Consider the following 17,376-nt stretch of genomic DNA (forward strand, 5'->3'; position numbering starts at 1 on the left):
GGCCCAGGGTGCAGCGCGGCGCCTGGTTACCGGCCCAGGGTGCAGCGCGGCGCCAGCCAATGAAAGCGAGGAAGATGGTGGCGAGTGTGCAGGTAAGAGGCTGCAGGCGAGTTTTGTTTTGTGTGATGGCGGTGCACGACGCCCCTTGCCACAAGGAGTGGGAGTTTATCACCTAACCGGGTGGAGAGAGAACACGAACGTGCGCTTCTGAAGCCTCCTCCACCTACACTGCGCATCTAGTTTCTGTTGCTGCATAGTAACCATAGAGATTATTGTAGAACATTTCCAGCATCACTGACTCGCCAGAACTGAGTCACTTTACACGTCGCACTGCGAGGATGCTCCCTAAAATTGACGGTCGCGGGGGCGGGAATAACGTTTAACTGGCTTGTCGTAAGGTGTCTCGGGGCGTTAAAGGCGCTATGTAAATGCAAGTTGTGTCTAGGAAAAAGAAGGCGCCACTATCGTTTTGAAAGAGGAGCTTCTGTCCGTGCAGACACAGTTGGTGTTATCACTGTGGGTGTAAAAATGTTAAAACAAAATCTCTCCGATTTGTGATCTTGATTGCGAGGTTGGCCGTTTCTTTATAAACCGAAGTGTAGATCTATATGTACAGACGATCATCCCTCAGTAACGAAAATTGCCGCAATTAATTGCCTTCCATTTGTGTTTTGCGGTTTTCAGCAATCGGAGGAAAGAACTCTCTCAGTTGATACTAGTTCTGCTTTTAGATGTATTGGCTACATGTGCAATGTTGTGTGTCTTTCACTTCTTTATAAAAAGCCAACTATTTCCAATCTATATAAAGAACCCTATTCAACCAGCATAGCCTCCCGGAGCTCGAAGAGCTTGTTGCTCAATATTTTCCCCCTAAACCTCCATATGACATGCGCCCCCTTTGACTGGAGTGTTGTGGCCCTGTCTCACTTGTGTTCATGGGATGAACAAGGCAGAACATGTTCCATTGTGTCCTTATCTTACCCTGCCCCCATTTCCCTTTTCAGAGGGCAATCCCAGCTCTAATTCCATGTTAGTTGCCTGTTTTGACTGCCTATTTATATATGAAGCAATGAAATGGGGCTCATGTATATCAGGTAATCAGTTCAAAGGATTTTTGACTTTTTTTAAAAACAGTTTTGTAAGTGAAGTATTGTACTTGTATCTGCTGTAAGTCCTGTGTGATTGTTACTCTAAATAAATAAGTCTACTAATTTTAACCTGAATGATACATTCTGACAGTGTGATATTTACCAACTTTTAAAGTGGGCACAAAAGCATGGTGGGCAACCTCTGGTGCAAAATACCATGGTAAAAGAGTAAACATTAGTCCTGTGGCATGCTTGCCCATTCATGTAATGTATAAAGTTGCAAGTTTCAGTTCAGAGCAAACATGAGTTTTGAAGTTTACTTCCCAAAGCAGGAAATTGTGATATGGCCATTTCTAAAATTGGTGTCTCTTCCCCCTGATTGCATCCCAAATGGAGATTTTTGGAGGTTACTGACCTGTGCAATAATGATGATGACTCAGTTCCAACTTCCAGAGCTTTGTGTATCACTTGCAGCCAAAGGATTTGTAACCATTGAATAGCTTATAGAAGGGCTTAGTTCTTTTAATCATTTGAGAGCTATGGGGATGGAATTCAGGCCTGCTTCTCAGTGCTTGGGAATGGAAATACCCAGTACCATGTTTATTGTGCAGGAGAAAAACTGAGCTGAGACTTTTAACACAAAGTCATTTATGCTCACTAACATTTAAAAAGATGCATTTCTTCATGGTTTACTATACAACAAAGCCATGCTGAATATCATTGGATGTAGAGATCACCTCTACAGTAAAGGACAAGTTAACATTAACTTCTCTACAATTTGTGACGGATGATTTTTGTCAAATTGATAGCAAATTATATGCTAGCTCCAAACCCTAGTCTTTCTATTTTTCATTCTCTACTTCATTCTTTGCTTTGGATTCCTTTTGATTACACATTACAGTATTTACTGCTAGTCATTGTAGTAGTACAGTACTGACTGCATTTTTGTACGGCTCCCCACAGTGGTTGGAATCAGACATTAAAAGTATAACATTTCAATATAGTACTACCACCTAATGGCAATAATTGAGTACTACATCACTATTAAGATGCCTATTTTCATGACACATGTGTAGAATGTTTTTTAAAGAATCTTTTTTATAGGATTAAAATGTTCCAAACAAACAGTTCCTCGGTTTAACGACGACTCTGAAAGCTGGCACCTCCAACAATGCTGCAGTCTCGCAATACTCCATTGGAGTGTCAGCCTACATTAAGAGAATTTTCTCTTGGTCCTGATCAACATGGTCTTTTGGCCTTTTAAGATGTTTAAATTTCAAGTATGTTTATCTGTATCCCTAGGTTTTGTAGAATACTGATTTATATGAGCAAGGACTCTGCCTGTCTCATCTTTATCCCTGCCCTCTGATTTTTTGACTGTTATTACTTTGATAATTTTTGCGATTACTGAAAATGTTGATTTTTATTAATCATGTGGGTTTCATTTCCAGTATAATGTCAGAACTATTCAATCTTGCAATTGTAGCCTGCAAAAGGAAGAATGAAGAAAACACACTTTTTTTTACTTTGTTTGAAAGAAAACTCTACTATCACTTTTCTCCCCCTCCTCTTAGTCCACCCCTGAAGGATTGATTCCATATGTGATGGTCACCACCACTTTAATCTTTATTCCTGCACCTGCATGTGTTTATTTGGCCACATAGGCATCACAGTCAAGCCCATTCCACCCCTTCCCAATATCTACATGGAATCATAAAATGATACAGTGCAATGGAAGGCCATTCAGCCCATTGTGCCTGTGCTAGCTCATTGGTGGAGCTATCCAGTTAGTCCCATTCTTCTGCTTTTTCCCTGTAGCCCTGTAAAAAAATTTCCCCTTCAAGTATTTACCCAATTCCCTTTTGAAAACTACTAATGAATCTGCTTCCACCACTCTTTCAAGCAGTGTATTCCAGATCACAGCAACTTGCTGTATAAAGCATGGTTCCCCATGTCGCCTCTGGTTCTTTTGCCAATCACCTTTAAATCTGTGTCCTCTAGTTATTGACCCTTCTGCAGTCGGAAACAGTTTCTCCTTATTTACTCTACCAAAACCATTCATGATTTTGAACAACTATCAAATCTCCTCCTAACCTCTTCTTCTGTTCTAAGGAGAACAACCCCAGCTTTTCCAGTCTCTCCACATAACTGAAGTGTCTCATCCCTGGTACCATTCCAGTAATTCTCTTCTGCACCTTCGCTAAGGTTTGACATAATTTCTAAACTGTGGTGCCCAGAATATTCCAGCTTGAGGCGTAACCAGTGTTTTATAAAGATCTAGCATAACTTTCTTGCCACAACTCTGTGGCTGGAAATTACGGTCAGAGGCCTCCCACGGGCAAATGCCTCTGAACCTTAAGTAAACTCCACACTTAGCTGATTCTATTAATAAAATCCAGGCCATTGTCTCTATTAATAAAGCCAAGGATCCCATATGCTTTTTTAACAGCCTTCCCAACTTGTCCTGCTACCTTAAGACTTGTGTATGCATGCCCCTCTGTGTCCCTGCACCCTCTAAAATTGTATCATTTAGTTTCTATTGCCTCACCTCATTCTTCCTCCCAAAATGTATCACTTCACACTTGTCTGCATTAAATTTCGTCTGCCCATTTCACCAGTCTGTCTTTACAGCACAATAACAATCCATTTGGCCCAACAAAACTAACTTCTATTTATATAGTGCCTTTAGTGTAGTAAAGCTTCCAAAAGTGTTTCACAGGAGTGTTATAAAACAAAAATTTGACACCAAGCTACATAAGAAGAAATTAGGGCAGATGACCAAAAGTTTGGTCAAAGAGGTAGGTTTTAAGGAGCATCTTAAAGGAGGAAAAAGAGGCGGAGAGGTTTAGGGCGGGAATTCCAGAATTTGGGGTCTTGGCAGCTGAAGGCACAGCCACCAATGGCTGCGTGATTATATTCCGGGATGCTCAAGAGGGCAGAATTTGGGGTGGGGGGGGTGCGGTGTTCTGGGGCTGGGGGAGATTACAGAGATAGGGAGGGGCAAGGCCATGGAGGGATTTGAAAACAAGGATGAGCATTTTAAAATTGAGGCGTTGCTTAACCAGGAGCCAATGTATGTCAGCGAGCACAGGGTGGATGGATGAACGGGACTTGATGCCAGTTAGGACATGGGCAGCTGACTGTCCTCAAGTTTACGGATGACCTCAAGTTTATGTAGGGTAGCATGTGGTGAGTCAAGAATGCGTTGGAATAGTCAAGTCCCTCGAGTGCGCTTCGCCAAACTCTGGAAACTGGGCTCGGGACCGGATGGGCGGACTGCCCTTTATTCTCTCCCGCTCACCATCTGAGAAACTCACTGATTCCGCTCTTACCGGCCCCAACCCAGACTATGGGCACAGGGGAGGGATTGGACCTCGAGGTGGGCCTGGGGTGAAGGCCTCAGACCCCGCGGGGACCAGCCCGGGGGAGCGGGGTCAATGGTCGCCATCTTGCTGATGGCTTCATCCGTGGGGACAGGCCCGGATGATGCCGCCTGCGCAGCCATCTTGGTGCAGGAACAGTGGGCGGGGCTTCAGAGTCCCAGTGACCAGGATAGAAACAACAACAACTTGTATTTATAAAGCACCTTTCATGACCAATGAAGTACTTTTGGCATGTAGTCACTGTTGTAATGTGCTAAACGCGGTAGCCAATTTGCATACAGCAACTCCCACAAACAGCAATGTGATAATGATCAGATAAACGTATAACGTTATGAAGGGGCTTGACAGGGTGGATGCAGAGAGGATGTTTCCACTGGTAGTGGAGACTAGAACTAGGGGACATAATCTTAGACTAAGGGGCCGCCCATTTAAAACTGAGATGAGGAGGAATTTCTTCTCTGAGGGTTGTAAATCTGTGGAATTCGCTGCCTCAGAGAACTGTGGAAGCTGGGTCATTGAATAAATTTAAGACAGAGATAGACAGTTTCTTAAACGATAAGGGGTTAATGGGAGCGGGAAGGGAAGTGGACCTGAGTCCATGACCGGATCAGTCATGATCGTATTAAGTGGCGGAGCAGGCTCGAGGAGCCGTATTGCCTACTCCTGCTTCTAGTTCTTATATAACAAAGGCATGGTTACAATAGGTCCATGCCGGTGTTTATGCTCCACACAAGCTTCCTCCCACCTCACCATCTCACCCGTTTAACATATCCTTCTATTCCTTTCTCCCTCGTGCTTATCTAGATTCCCCTTGACTGAATCTATGCTACTCAGCTACTGCCTATGGTAACGAGTTACACATTCTAACTACTCACTGGGTAAAGAAGTTTCTCCTGAATTCTTTTTTGGATTTATTAGTTATTACCTTATATGTATGGACCCACGTTCTGGCCTTTCCCGCAAGTGGAAACATCTCTACATCTACGCTATCAAATGGGCTAGATTTTGTGTTTTCAACGAAAACGGTAGTTTTACGCCAAAATTATCATTTTCGCTGCGCTACTGTTTTTGGGTCTAATTTTCGGCCTTTACGTCATCGGTAAAGTTGGTGTTGCATGAGGATTTGCAGCACAAACCACGAGTTTTGGCAACTTTAGTCTGGGGCTGGTAGCACTGCGAGAGAGGCCTTGAGAGGGGGGTAAACAAGAACAAAGAAAAATTGCAATAAACATTAAAAAAAAAACCTTGCGTGTACTGACTAAATTGCTGAAAAATAATTTAAAAAAATAAAAACTTTAACTTACCCTTTTGCAGATACTTATTTACTCTTCATACTTACCGCTGCTGGCAGGGCTGCACCGACAGGTTTGACCCTGTCGTTATTGTGAGCGTGGTGTAAGGGTCGGGAGAGTGCCAAAAGTACGAGGGTAACGCAGTCCGCGGCATTGCACGTCGTTTCACGGCGGTACTCCTCTCCCCAACGGTATGTGAAAGCGCCGCCACAGAGAGATGCCCGAGGATCCCGACTGGGTTTTCGTCATGGAGGGTCAAATCACGGCGAAAACCCAGTCGCAAAGTTCTGCCTATAATCTTGAAGACCTCCATCAGGTCACCCCTCGGTCTTCTCTTTTCTAGAGAGAAGAGCCCCAGCCTGTTCAATCTTTCCTGGTATTTATAAGCACCCAGTTATGGTATAATTCTAGTAAATCCTTTTTGCACCATCTGCTGTGCCTATATATCATTTTTATAATACAGAGACTATAACTGTTCACAGTACTCCCAAGTGTGCTCTAACCAAGATTCCATAAAAGTTTAACATAGCTTCTCTATTTTTCAATTCTATTCTGCTAGAAATTAGCTCCAGTGCTTTGTTTTTTTTTTAATGCCTTATTAACCTGCGTTGCTACTTTTAATGATCTGTGTATCTGTGCCCCCAGATTCCTCTGCTCCTCTACCCCATTTAGACACATATTTCAAGGAGTATGTGGCCTCCTTATTCTTCCTATCAAAATGTATTACCTGGCACTTATCTATATTGAAGTTCATTTGCCAATTGGATGCCCATTCTCTAAGTTTATTAATGTCTTCCTGTATTTTGCTGCAGTCCTCTTGTGTATTAACTACACCCTCCAATTTGATGTCATCTGCAAATTTTCAAATTGTACTTCCGATTCCCTCATTATGATATTGCGGCTAATAATAAAAGCATGTAGTGTGGGAAAGAAGCGTGGCCTTAGCCACACGCTGACTCCCTGAGCATGGCAATCAAAGCTCATTTGTGCTTTCACCAGAATAACTGACCGAAAAATGACCAGGGAGGCCAGAATTTCTTTATTGTTAACCAGGAGTGAGTAAATAAGAATGTTTTAGTTTATAGGTTTAAGTCTGATGCCAGGATGTGAGGGGGCAATTTCGTAGAGTGACCCTACATAAACTGAACACTGGTCCAGCGCCAAAGAATCACCCATCCCTTCTGCTAACACAAAATCGATGCAGCGACACAAAATGGGGAGAATTAAGGAAGAAACAGAGGTTTCTTCACACAGGCAGGGGAGCTTTTGTGGAACCACCGCGTGCGCGTGCGCACACACACACACACACACATGTTCTTACTTCAATCCAGGTATTTGAATTGAAACTCAAACAATTTCCCCAGGCACCAGCTCCAAGCCTGTGCTGATAATATTTACGTTACCAATTCGCATTGCCCTGCGAGGAGTGAAGTTACATTTTGCAGCGGGCCGGGAGCTGGGAGGCCATTCGGCCCGGGATTGAAGCAGGCCTGAGCGCCGGTTTCCTTAGTTATGGTAGGGTTTTTATAAGAACGGTATCTAAAGTCACTCTGCGCCGTTTTGAAATAAAATCATTGTGGGGGGGGAAAGCAGCATAAATGGCCAGAAACGGCACGGAATCCCTTTTTAAACGCAGACCAGCGCCAAAATATCTGGTACCCAAAAATCTGGCACTGACAGTTGGCACCGGCGTCAAAACTTTGTGTAAAATTTCAAAATACGATTACTCAAAAAAAATTGGCAGGTGCCAAAAAAATGGTGCCCAATGGTGGTGAAAATTGCCCCCAATGAGAGGTGATCTTATTGAAACATACAAAATTCTTACAGGGCAGAAGTAGGGAGGATGCTTCCCCTGGTTAGAAAGTCCAGAACCAGGGGTCACAGTAACAGAATAAGGGATCGGCCATTTAGGACTGAGATGAGGAGAAGTTTCTTCACTCAGAGGGCGGTGAATCTTTGGTATTCTCAACCCCAGAGGGCTGTGGAGGCTCAGTCGTTGTGTATGTTCAAAACAGAATGAAGGGTTAATCGCGTTAGTGCAAAATTGCTGTGCTTTAGAAAATGTACTATGACAGAATGAGATAAGCAATTGCGAAAAGGTCACAAGATGCTGAGCAAGAAAGAAACCAATCACACCAGATGCTGGCTGAAGATGAGGAAGTAAGCGGGACAAAGACGAAAAAAAACTTGTTGCGTAGACTCTTTTTGCAATGACAGATGTAGAAGCAGTGACATGTGACCTTTGCGGTTTACGACTTTAAATACTCATTTTTTTGTAAACCCAAGTTGAGTTGTAGCCTACATACAACTCCCCTGGTACCTTGTATTAATAAACTGTGTGTGTTTTCAAACTCTCTAACGTAGTCTCGGAGTAGATTTATTTCTACCTCGGGGTTTTTCCCCAACAAGAGAGCGATAGATTTTTGGATATTAAGGGAATCAAGGGATATGGGGACAGTGCAGGAAAGTGGAGTTGAGGTAGAAGATCAGCCATGATCTTATTGAATGGCGGAGCAGGCTCGAAGGGCCGAATGACCTACTTCTATTCCTATTTCTTATGTTCTTGTTCTGTACCCGAATAATCTCCTTTTTTGACAGCCTCCCATTGTTCAATTTCTCTTTTGCCTACCAATTTTTGATTCCAATCCACCTAGGACAGATCCCTTTTCAACTCACTGAAATCAGCCCTCTTCCAGTTAAGTATTTTTACACTTGATTGGTGCTTGTCCTTTTCCATTCTAAATCTGATATTATGATCACTGTTCCCCAAATGCTCCCCCACTGAAACATGCTCTGCTTACCCCACTTCATTCCCTAGAACTAGATCCAGCACTGATTCCTTTCTCATTGGGCTGGAAACACACTGATCAAGAAAGTTTTCCTACCCCTCTTTGTTCTTTACACTGTTACTTTCCCAGTCTATATTAGGATAATTGTCATCCCACATTATCACTACTCTGTAGTTCTTGCATCTTTCTGTAATTAGCCTGCAAATTAGCTCCTCTATCTTCATCCCACTGTTTGGTGGCCTATACTATATACCCAATAGTGTATAGCTCCTCTCTTGTTCCTTAATTCAAATGGATTCTGTCTTTGGCCCCTCAACTACATCATCCCTCACCAACTTTACCTTTCTTTGTAAGGGTGGGGCGGTGTGGTTAAGTTTGAATTCAGATTCCTGTTTTCATTTTTAATATTGTGGAAATATGTGATCGATAGAATAAGTTGTCATTTTTTTAGGAAAACATGGAGAAGGATCAGCGAAACACTATCGTTTTTAATGCATCAAAGAAAGAACTTTTTACTACCAGTAGCGGGTACAAGTCATTGCAGAAGAAACTTCGGACCAACTGGAAGATACAAAGGCAGGTTTGCATTTTTACCTTATGATTGCTTTATTTCAGGGCCACCTTATTTAAGTCCTTAGGTCAAAGCACTTTTCCTGTGATTTAAGTACTTTCCCAATCAGTAGGCAAAAACCAAAAGATCGTTTCTATTGGGTTACATTGAGAATACTCTCGGCTCTAGATTAATGGCAGATACCACGCTGACAAACCATGTGACTCAAACTGAAAAAAAGTAAATCAGATTTACTAAGAAGTAATATTAAATAGAAATAAAATCAATAATAAACTTAGCTATATTGCAATAATTGCAGTTTTGCTTCAAAACATTAAAAGCTATTAATATCTTAACAGTTCTCTTCAGTAACTTTGGAGTGTACATCCACGATGAAAATCTTTACATCAGTGTTGTACATAGAAATCACTGACTAGCCAAGGGTTTGGCTACGATGACGCTATTTTAGTCACATGCATTACTTTTAGTAGAAAATACCTTGCATAAATTCACATAAAACAGCTAAATGTAATTCACGTGCACATTTAACAAAATCTGACACTATTCAGTAGCTAAGGAAGTAAAGCACTCAACGGTCAAAAAACATTTGCACACTCAGATTTTGATCTTGCCATTTTACCAACAAACTCAGAAAAAGGTTAAAGCACACATGCATACGCTGTGCGAGAGAGTATTGAGATCACATGCCAATGACAGTTACTCTTGCTTGTTTTTATTTACACTTTGCCATATCTGAATTCCAAATTCATCACATGTGGCTCGTGTGATAACAGCATGACTCCAAATGTTGTCTAATGAGGCTATTTGACAGCATTTGTTTTACATGATACTGATATCTTGTGGAGCATCCAGTAGCTCCCAGTATATGTAGCAGAACAGTGAGGTTGGAAAATACTAAACACTGCCAGTATTGACGATTCAGAAGAGACTGAAGATTCTTCCCTTTGAAGTCAGGCTGGTACAAAAGGAAAGGCAAAGAAGTACCGATACAATTGGTCAAAAATAGATTTCAAAGACATCTATAGCATGGCACCAGCTGACTTGAGTAACGATCCACACATTGCTCAGGTCTCATATATCCAATTAATGATCTGACCAAGCATGAGCAGATAAGCCAGGAGATAGTTGGTAGGCTTACCAAGTGAAAACAGCTGGCCAGCATCTTACAGATAGCATGGCTGCAGCATCTTATAAATAATAGAGCAAGAAAACGTCATCTAGCATAGTAAGTTCAAAGACAGATACATTTTCTCATATCATTACAGGTGTCAGAGAAGATCCATTGTTTTAAAACTTATTTGAGAAGTTATAAGTTGGGGAAGCTAAACAGCTGGATATAAATCCCTCTCCTTCCCCATCTTTTAAACTACGACCAATACTAGAAAGCTATAAATTCATTTAAAAAGATATATGATATAGAGATTCTTTAAAACTGAAACAAGATGGGTGTGTTTCAGAGATAGTGGGTCATGACACTGAAAATAGTTTAACCTGTGACCTCTAGTTTGGAATGCATCTATATCTAGACTTAAGATTAGTGTTACTGCTAAGGACTAGCAAACAAGTAAGTGCATATGCTTTAATAAACTTGTATTGGATATGTTTTTGAGATAACAATTTCAGACTGAATACATTCTTGTGTTCGACAGTTTTAAAGATGAAATCACAGAAGACAAACTGATAGGTGTGAAACTGTGGATCACAGCAGGACCCAGAGAGAAATTCACTGCTGCTGAAGTAAGAGAACACATTCATTCTATAAATGGAGTTTGCTGTGTTCATATTAATTCTGCAGATATTTCTGCCAGTTTATGATCACAGTAACAAAATATATGACCAGTTTATTTAAGCTCCAAATTTCTATATGGAATCCTGTTATATATTTTTTTAAAGTTTTAATTTCTTAAAATATAGGAAAGCAGATATTTCTGCTAAAACTCCTGATAGATACAGTTCACATAATGGCCCAGAAATTCCAGCCTCCCGGGTCCATACGGAGTGTGTACGGACCCGGGAAGGCATCGCAAAAGCTGGTTTTCAGCGCACAATGTGCATGAGCTGAAAACGGCTTTTCTGATCTGTCAAGCTGGAGCATGACGGATCTTCTGTATCTCGGGAGTCAGGATATTTGCAAGGGCAAGATTGCGGTATTTACCCATATCTTGCCCAGCAAATGTCCTTAAAACTCTTGCGCCTGATAAAAGCAATTGCATAGCCTACCTTAAAGATGTAAGAGTTTTAAAATATACAAACATTTAAAAATAAAATGATTACATTTTATTGTTTAAAAACCCTCCCCACTACGGTAAGTTTATTTTAAACCATAATTTTTAAAAAAAATTTAATCGGAAAAATATTTTTTTTAATAATACATAAATAACCTTAACTTAAATTAATAAAAATATGTGGTGCATTTTTTCTATTTTTTATTAGTGTTTTGGATGTTTGGGGGCGGGTTTCTCATTCATAATCATGGGAATTCCAACTTACAGAGTTCCCATTATTATGAATGAGAACATACTTTACCTTGATTGGCTGCCCAGAGCCATGTGACTGCAGCTCCAGCCCTGTGTCCGACGTGCACACGCTGCAACGTGCAGTTAGTGGAGGCCTCAGGACCGGGAACTCGCATGGACACAGCAGTTTCAGGTAAGTGCGCATCTTTTAAAAGTTTTTCCCTCAATCGCCCACGGGAAGCAGCCGACTGGGATTTCTGGGCCAATAATATATGCTTCTTTATGTCAAATAATTAAACAGGATTAAGCCATTCAACCCATCGAACCTGTTCTGCCATTCAATAGATCATGGCTGATATGTACCTCAACTAATTTTACCTACCTTTACTTCCATATCCCTTGAAAGCCTTACTGTACACAAATCCACCGATCTCGGTCTTGAAAATTTCAATTGGCTCAGTATCCAGACCTTTGCGGAGAGCGTTCCTAATGTCCACGAGCCTCTGTATGAGGGAAAAAAATGCTTCCCGATTCCACTCCTAAATGGCCTAGCTCTGGCTCTAATGTTAAGATTGTGCTCCTTGTTCTGCATTCTAAACAAGTCAGTTTATATTTCTGATTGACTTAGTAGATGCATCTAGCAAAAGTGAATTACTCAATAATTGAAAAACACTTCAAGACTTTAACAAATGTCATTGTAGGCTCTTTTAGATTTCAAAATTCCACGGTTTAACATTAAAAAAAAATTACGGCGTATATTTTCTTTCCTGTTCACCATGATTTTTATTACTGCTTTTTTAAAATAATTAATACTAGCATAAATCAATGGTCAATAAAATACAAATATTTGTTCTTTCCATAAATAATAATGATTTGAGAGCTGTGCTGTAATTTTAATGATACATGCATGTCTGTGTATATTTCAATGTCCTGGTATGTTACCTACAAATTATACCAGATAATTTCTATTAAATCTGTAAAGTGGCCTTCTATATGTCTCTGTGCACAGGGTGTGCTATAGAAAGGCCATGTTAGTGTAAATCATTATGGGCTTGAAATTATGCTGTGCAAATATTACCAAACAAGTGTTTATAATACATTATGCAAGAAAATTTGTGACTTGTTTATATTTGTAGTTGATGTACGCTGACGACACTCAGCTCTACCTCACCACCACTTCTCTTGACCCCTCCATGGTCTCCAAATTGTCAGACTATTTGTCCGACATCCAGTACTGGATGAGCAGAAATTTTCTCCAATTAAATATTGGAAAGACAGAAGACATTGTCTTTGATCCCCGTCACAAACTGCGTTCCCTAGCCACCGACTCCATCCCTCTCCCTAGCATCTGTCTGAGGCTGAACCAGACTGTTCGTAACCTAGGTGTCATATTTGACTATGAAATGAGCTTCCGGCCACATATCCACGGCCTATTTCCACCTCTGTAATATTGCCCATCTTCGCCTCTGCCTCAGCTCATCTGCTGCTGAAACCCTCATCCATGCCATTGTTACTACTAGACTTAAGTATTCCAACGCACTCCTGGCTGGCCTCCCACATTCTACCCTAACATAAACTTGAGGTCATCCAAAACTCAGCAGCCCATGTCCTAACTCGCACCAAGCCCCGCTCACCCATCACCCCTGTGTGCGCTGACCTACATTCGCTTCCAGTTAAGCAGTGCCTCGATTTTAAAATTCTCATCCTTGTTTACAAATCCCTCCATGGCCTCGCCCCTCCCTATCTCCTTCAGCCTCACAACCCCCCCCCCCGAGATATGCACTCCTCAAATTCTGCCCTCTTGAGCATCCCTGATTATAACTGCTCAACCATTGGTGGTCGTGCCTTCTAGCTGCCTAGGCCCTAAGCTCTGGAATTCCCTCCCTAAACCTCTCTGCCTCTCTACTTCTCTTTTCTCCTTTAAGACCCTCCTTAAAACCTATCTCTTTGACCAAGCTTTTGATCATCTGCTGTAATTTCTTCCTATGTGGCTCGTGTCAAATTTACTTGTTTTGTCTTAGAACACTCCTGTGAAACGCCTTGGGATGTTTTACTACATTAAAGGCGCTATATAAATACAGGTACAAGTTGTTGTTGATTTGGATGGATAAGTGCTGAAGCACTCCACCATAAAGTTAAAATAAAGAAATACAGATTTGTTTCTGGACCCTGCCAAACAAATTCAATGAACAAGGTCCAGAATTAGTCTTTCACTGCTACGCTGTTTATTTGAAATGCTACTGAGATTCCAGTAAACCAGTACTATAAGATTAGCACTGCAGTACATTTAGTATCATATCAGTGATTGAGAATGTGAATGATCTGATAGGCCACTAAAGACTTTCCAGCACAAACACATGCAGGCTTCTTACAAAGTGCCTCCGAACAAACACTGAAGTGAAATTCCTTCTCCAATGAAAAGCTGGTGAACAATTTTCTTTTCTCTGTAATGCACGTCCCACTAATGAAATTGTCTGGTCAGAAATTTTATTTTTAAAATCTAGATGTTTTCATGAATTTGTTAGTAAAGAAAGAACCTAAATTAATATAGTTTCTTTTACATCCTTAAGACATCCCAAAGCACCTCAGAGTCAATGATATATTTTTGAAGTGTAGGCAAACTGTTTAATTATTGAACTATATAAGCCGTTAATTATGGAGTAAAACAGGCTTTCTACTGTTTTTTGTTAAAAAGGAGTTTCATGCCCATGTATTCTAATAAGAGATATAATAGATTTTCAATTTAAACTGGCAACTGCTTTTAAATGCAGACTATAGGTATGCTTCTGTACTTGTAATATAATCATTATGGGCCTTATTTTCAGGCTATGAATTGAGCAAACATTTTATTTTGAAGAATACTCTGCATTTAATGAATTCAGAATTGAACTTTGTAATTTTTTTCATTCTTTTAGCTTGAAATATTGAAAAACTACCTAGAAAGTGGAGGGCGTATTCTTGTGATGCTGGGAGAAGGTGGAGAATCTAAATATGACACAAATATAAACTTTTTGTTAGAGGAGTATGGAATTATGGTAAATAATGGTGAGCTTTGTAAATTGTCTTTCAATTCTATTTTGTCAGTTGTATCTTTCTGTATAAGGATTTACATCATAATTTAAAATGTCTTTGTTTTGAAGATGCTGTTGTGAGAAATATGTACTACAAATATTTCCACCCCAAAGAAGCATTAATATCAAATGGAATTTTAAACAGGTAACCTTGAGTATAGCTTAATCTAATCATTTTCGTTCTACCTGTGTGATGCTACTTGAAAAGTAATTAGAGATAATTTATTAACTAAAGATGTGAAGTATTTTGGGGAGGAGGGCAAGATAATACTCCAATGACTCAGTTGGTAATTACAGAAAATACATTCTGATTTTATCCTATTGATCAATTTTTGGGAACAGAGGATGTCTTCTGGCTCTTTTTTTCCATTCAAGTTTTTGATGTGTTTGTGTGTAACTTTTGAGGGGGAAAGGGAATCATTTCGGTTTTATTCATTTTCCTAATCTCAGTTGCAACTGAGCTAGTAGTGAGACCACCCTCCGTTGGCCAACTCATGTTTTTCACCATGGCGAGTGCTCTCAAATCATCATTGGTCTTTCTTGCCAACTACAGATTTCTTTCAGATACAAGAGTGATAACACAAAGAACTGGCATGTCACTTCTCCATTGGATCTAATGGACTGGATTTTCTAGGGGTTTGCGACCAGGTTTTTGCCACAACTTGACCCGCCGCGTCATAAACCCGGTCGCAAAGCCCGGCTACCTTTTGCGGTGGCGATGGGAAGTACCGCCTGGGAGAGCTGGGCCGGACGTGTAACAAAGCGGATTGTGTTAGTGTCTGTGTTTCGGCACTCTCCCGACCCGTACCCCGCGCCCGGAACAGCGACAGGTAAAACCTGTCGGTGCAGCCCTGCCAGCAGCGGTAAGTTAGAAAAACTGCAAAAAATGTAAGTTAAAATTTTTATTTTTAACATTTATTTGCAGCGATTAGTTAGTTAAGGGTCTTGGTAATGTTTTTTGGAATTTTTTCCCCCCTCCCAAGGCATCTCTCAGAGCGCAAACGACCTCACACTAAAATTGGTGAAACTCGCATTTTGCGCTGCGAATAATTGTGCAACGCCTCCCTTTGTAACCCCAAACTTTCGGCCTAAAATCGGTAGTGCAGCGAAAATGCTAATTTTCACGTATCACTACCATTTTCGCCGAAAAACCCTAAAATCCAGCCCCAATGTTTTGGAAAATTGCTTGTTTCCTCATTGAGAATACACACATCTTGCCTGTTCTGTTTCATTTTCCCTGTAAAGTCCCAATATTAAAATTACTGCAACCTGAAAAATGGATCACATTGACAAATGGCCATACTCCCAAGGAGCAAGTTTGTTAAACTAAATTTTTTTAAATCAGGAAGAGTTTTACTTTGAGCCTTTCCCACCTCTGGGCCAGCCTCCCACCCATCCCCTCTCCTCATTGTATGGGTTGTGGGAGTCCATAAAACCCTCCAGCCCTATAGGTCTAATGAGCTGGTATAAAAATGGTTAAGGCCATGGAGAAGCACTAACGCGGCCAGTCAGACTGTTAATCAGCCTGCGAATCCTTCCACTACTTCACACTGTTCCCCAAAAAGGGAACAGTGAGAAGACACAAAAAGAAGTATTTTCAGTAATTTGCCCTTGTCAATAGTAATATAGGATTATTGGGAAATTTTAAAAACATTTACTGCCACAAATTTATAACATTTGACGCGGAGCTTCATCTAACCCTGCATCAGAATTCCAAAGGTTGTAATTGTGTGGGATGGTGAGGAGAAGTGGGAGATTTAGTTATGGACCACAAGTTTTGTTTCCTAAAATGTATCTTAAGTGGGATTTGATCTTGTGTATGTTGATTATAAGTGGAATGGATTGCTTTAGAGTTTGTTATAGTAAAGGTACTTCTCCTTCAAATGAGACCATAGAAAATGATTTATTTTACACAGAGAAATTAGTCGAGCTGCTGGGAAGTCTGTGCCTGGTGTGATGGATGAAGACAACAATGGCAACAACTTGCAGTAGGTTTTTCAAAAGTCATTCAATAGAAGCCTGGTTTCTGACCCATAGAATTGTAACCTACTGCTTATTCTGCTTATGTGGTACTCTTGCTTGATAGTCACTATCAAGGTTTGAAAACATAAATTGACTGCTTTTATTATTAAAATGTCTTTGCAATTTTTTTTAAGCAGAACTACAGCCCAACAGAATGCACACAGTGGTACCTAAATTGAAGAAGAATTTGCATTAATATAGTGACCTTGATGTGCTTAGTTTGTCCTAAAGCACTTAACAGCCAATGATTACTTGTGAAGTGCACTCACTATTATGTAAGCAAAATAATGCATTCAGTCGGAAAGAATTCTGAAGAGCAATTATTTGAAATTTGGAAGATAATTTTCCCCTCTGATGTTTTCTTTACTAATGAATCGATAATAAAAAGAAAACTAATATAATTAAATACTGTGTATTACATAATAAACCAACAGGACAATAATTTAGCTGTCTTCAAAACTGATATTTTATTCATTCTGCCGCTTGCTTGTATCCTCTGTGCTGTGCTATTTCCTTTTTTAGTGGCAAAGTAGATTAGTGCTCTGATGTATTGTGCCATAAAGTAAGATATGAGTTGGTGATTGCCTGTTGTGTATTAGATCCAGTGCAGAGAAAGAAAATGTGAAGTATGATAGAGATATTTTGAAAGTACATTTTTGGCAATTGAAATGTATATTTATATATCATCATGGACATTTATTCAG

The 17,376-nt window shown here is 40.4% G+C and overlaps 1 protein-coding gene across 2 annotated transcripts in view; it reads left to right on the top strand.

The window, feature by feature from the left end:
• Nucleotides 1-7: 7 nt before the first annotated feature.
• The window catches only part of ift52 (intraflagellar transport 52 homolog (Chlamydomonas)), a 35,107-nt gene continuing 17,738 nt past the window's right edge, over nt 8-17,376 (top strand). For both annotated transcript variants that reach the window (XM_070896368.1, XM_070896369.1), the window contains exons 1-6: nt 8-92; nt 9,004-9,128; nt 10,773-10,860; nt 14,495-14,624; nt 14,720-14,795; nt 16,567-16,638. In XM_070896368.1, the coding sequence (XP_070752469.1) occupies nt 60-92; nt 9,004-9,128; nt 10,773-10,860; nt 14,495-14,624; nt 14,720-14,795; nt 16,567-16,638 (524 nt within the window). In that variant the 5' untranslated portion in view covers nt 8-59. The remainder of the gene's footprint in view (nt 93-9,003; nt 9,129-10,772; nt 10,861-14,494; nt 14,625-14,719; nt 14,796-16,566; nt 16,639-17,376) is intronic.

The sequence above is a fragment of the Pristiophorus japonicus genome, chromosome 12 (genome assembly GCF_044704955.1).
Source record: "Pristiophorus japonicus isolate sPriJap1 chromosome 12, sPriJap1.hap1, whole genome shotgun sequence".
Lineage (NCBI taxonomy): Eukaryota > Metazoa > Chordata > Chondrichthyes > Pristiophoridae > Pristiophorus > Pristiophorus japonicus.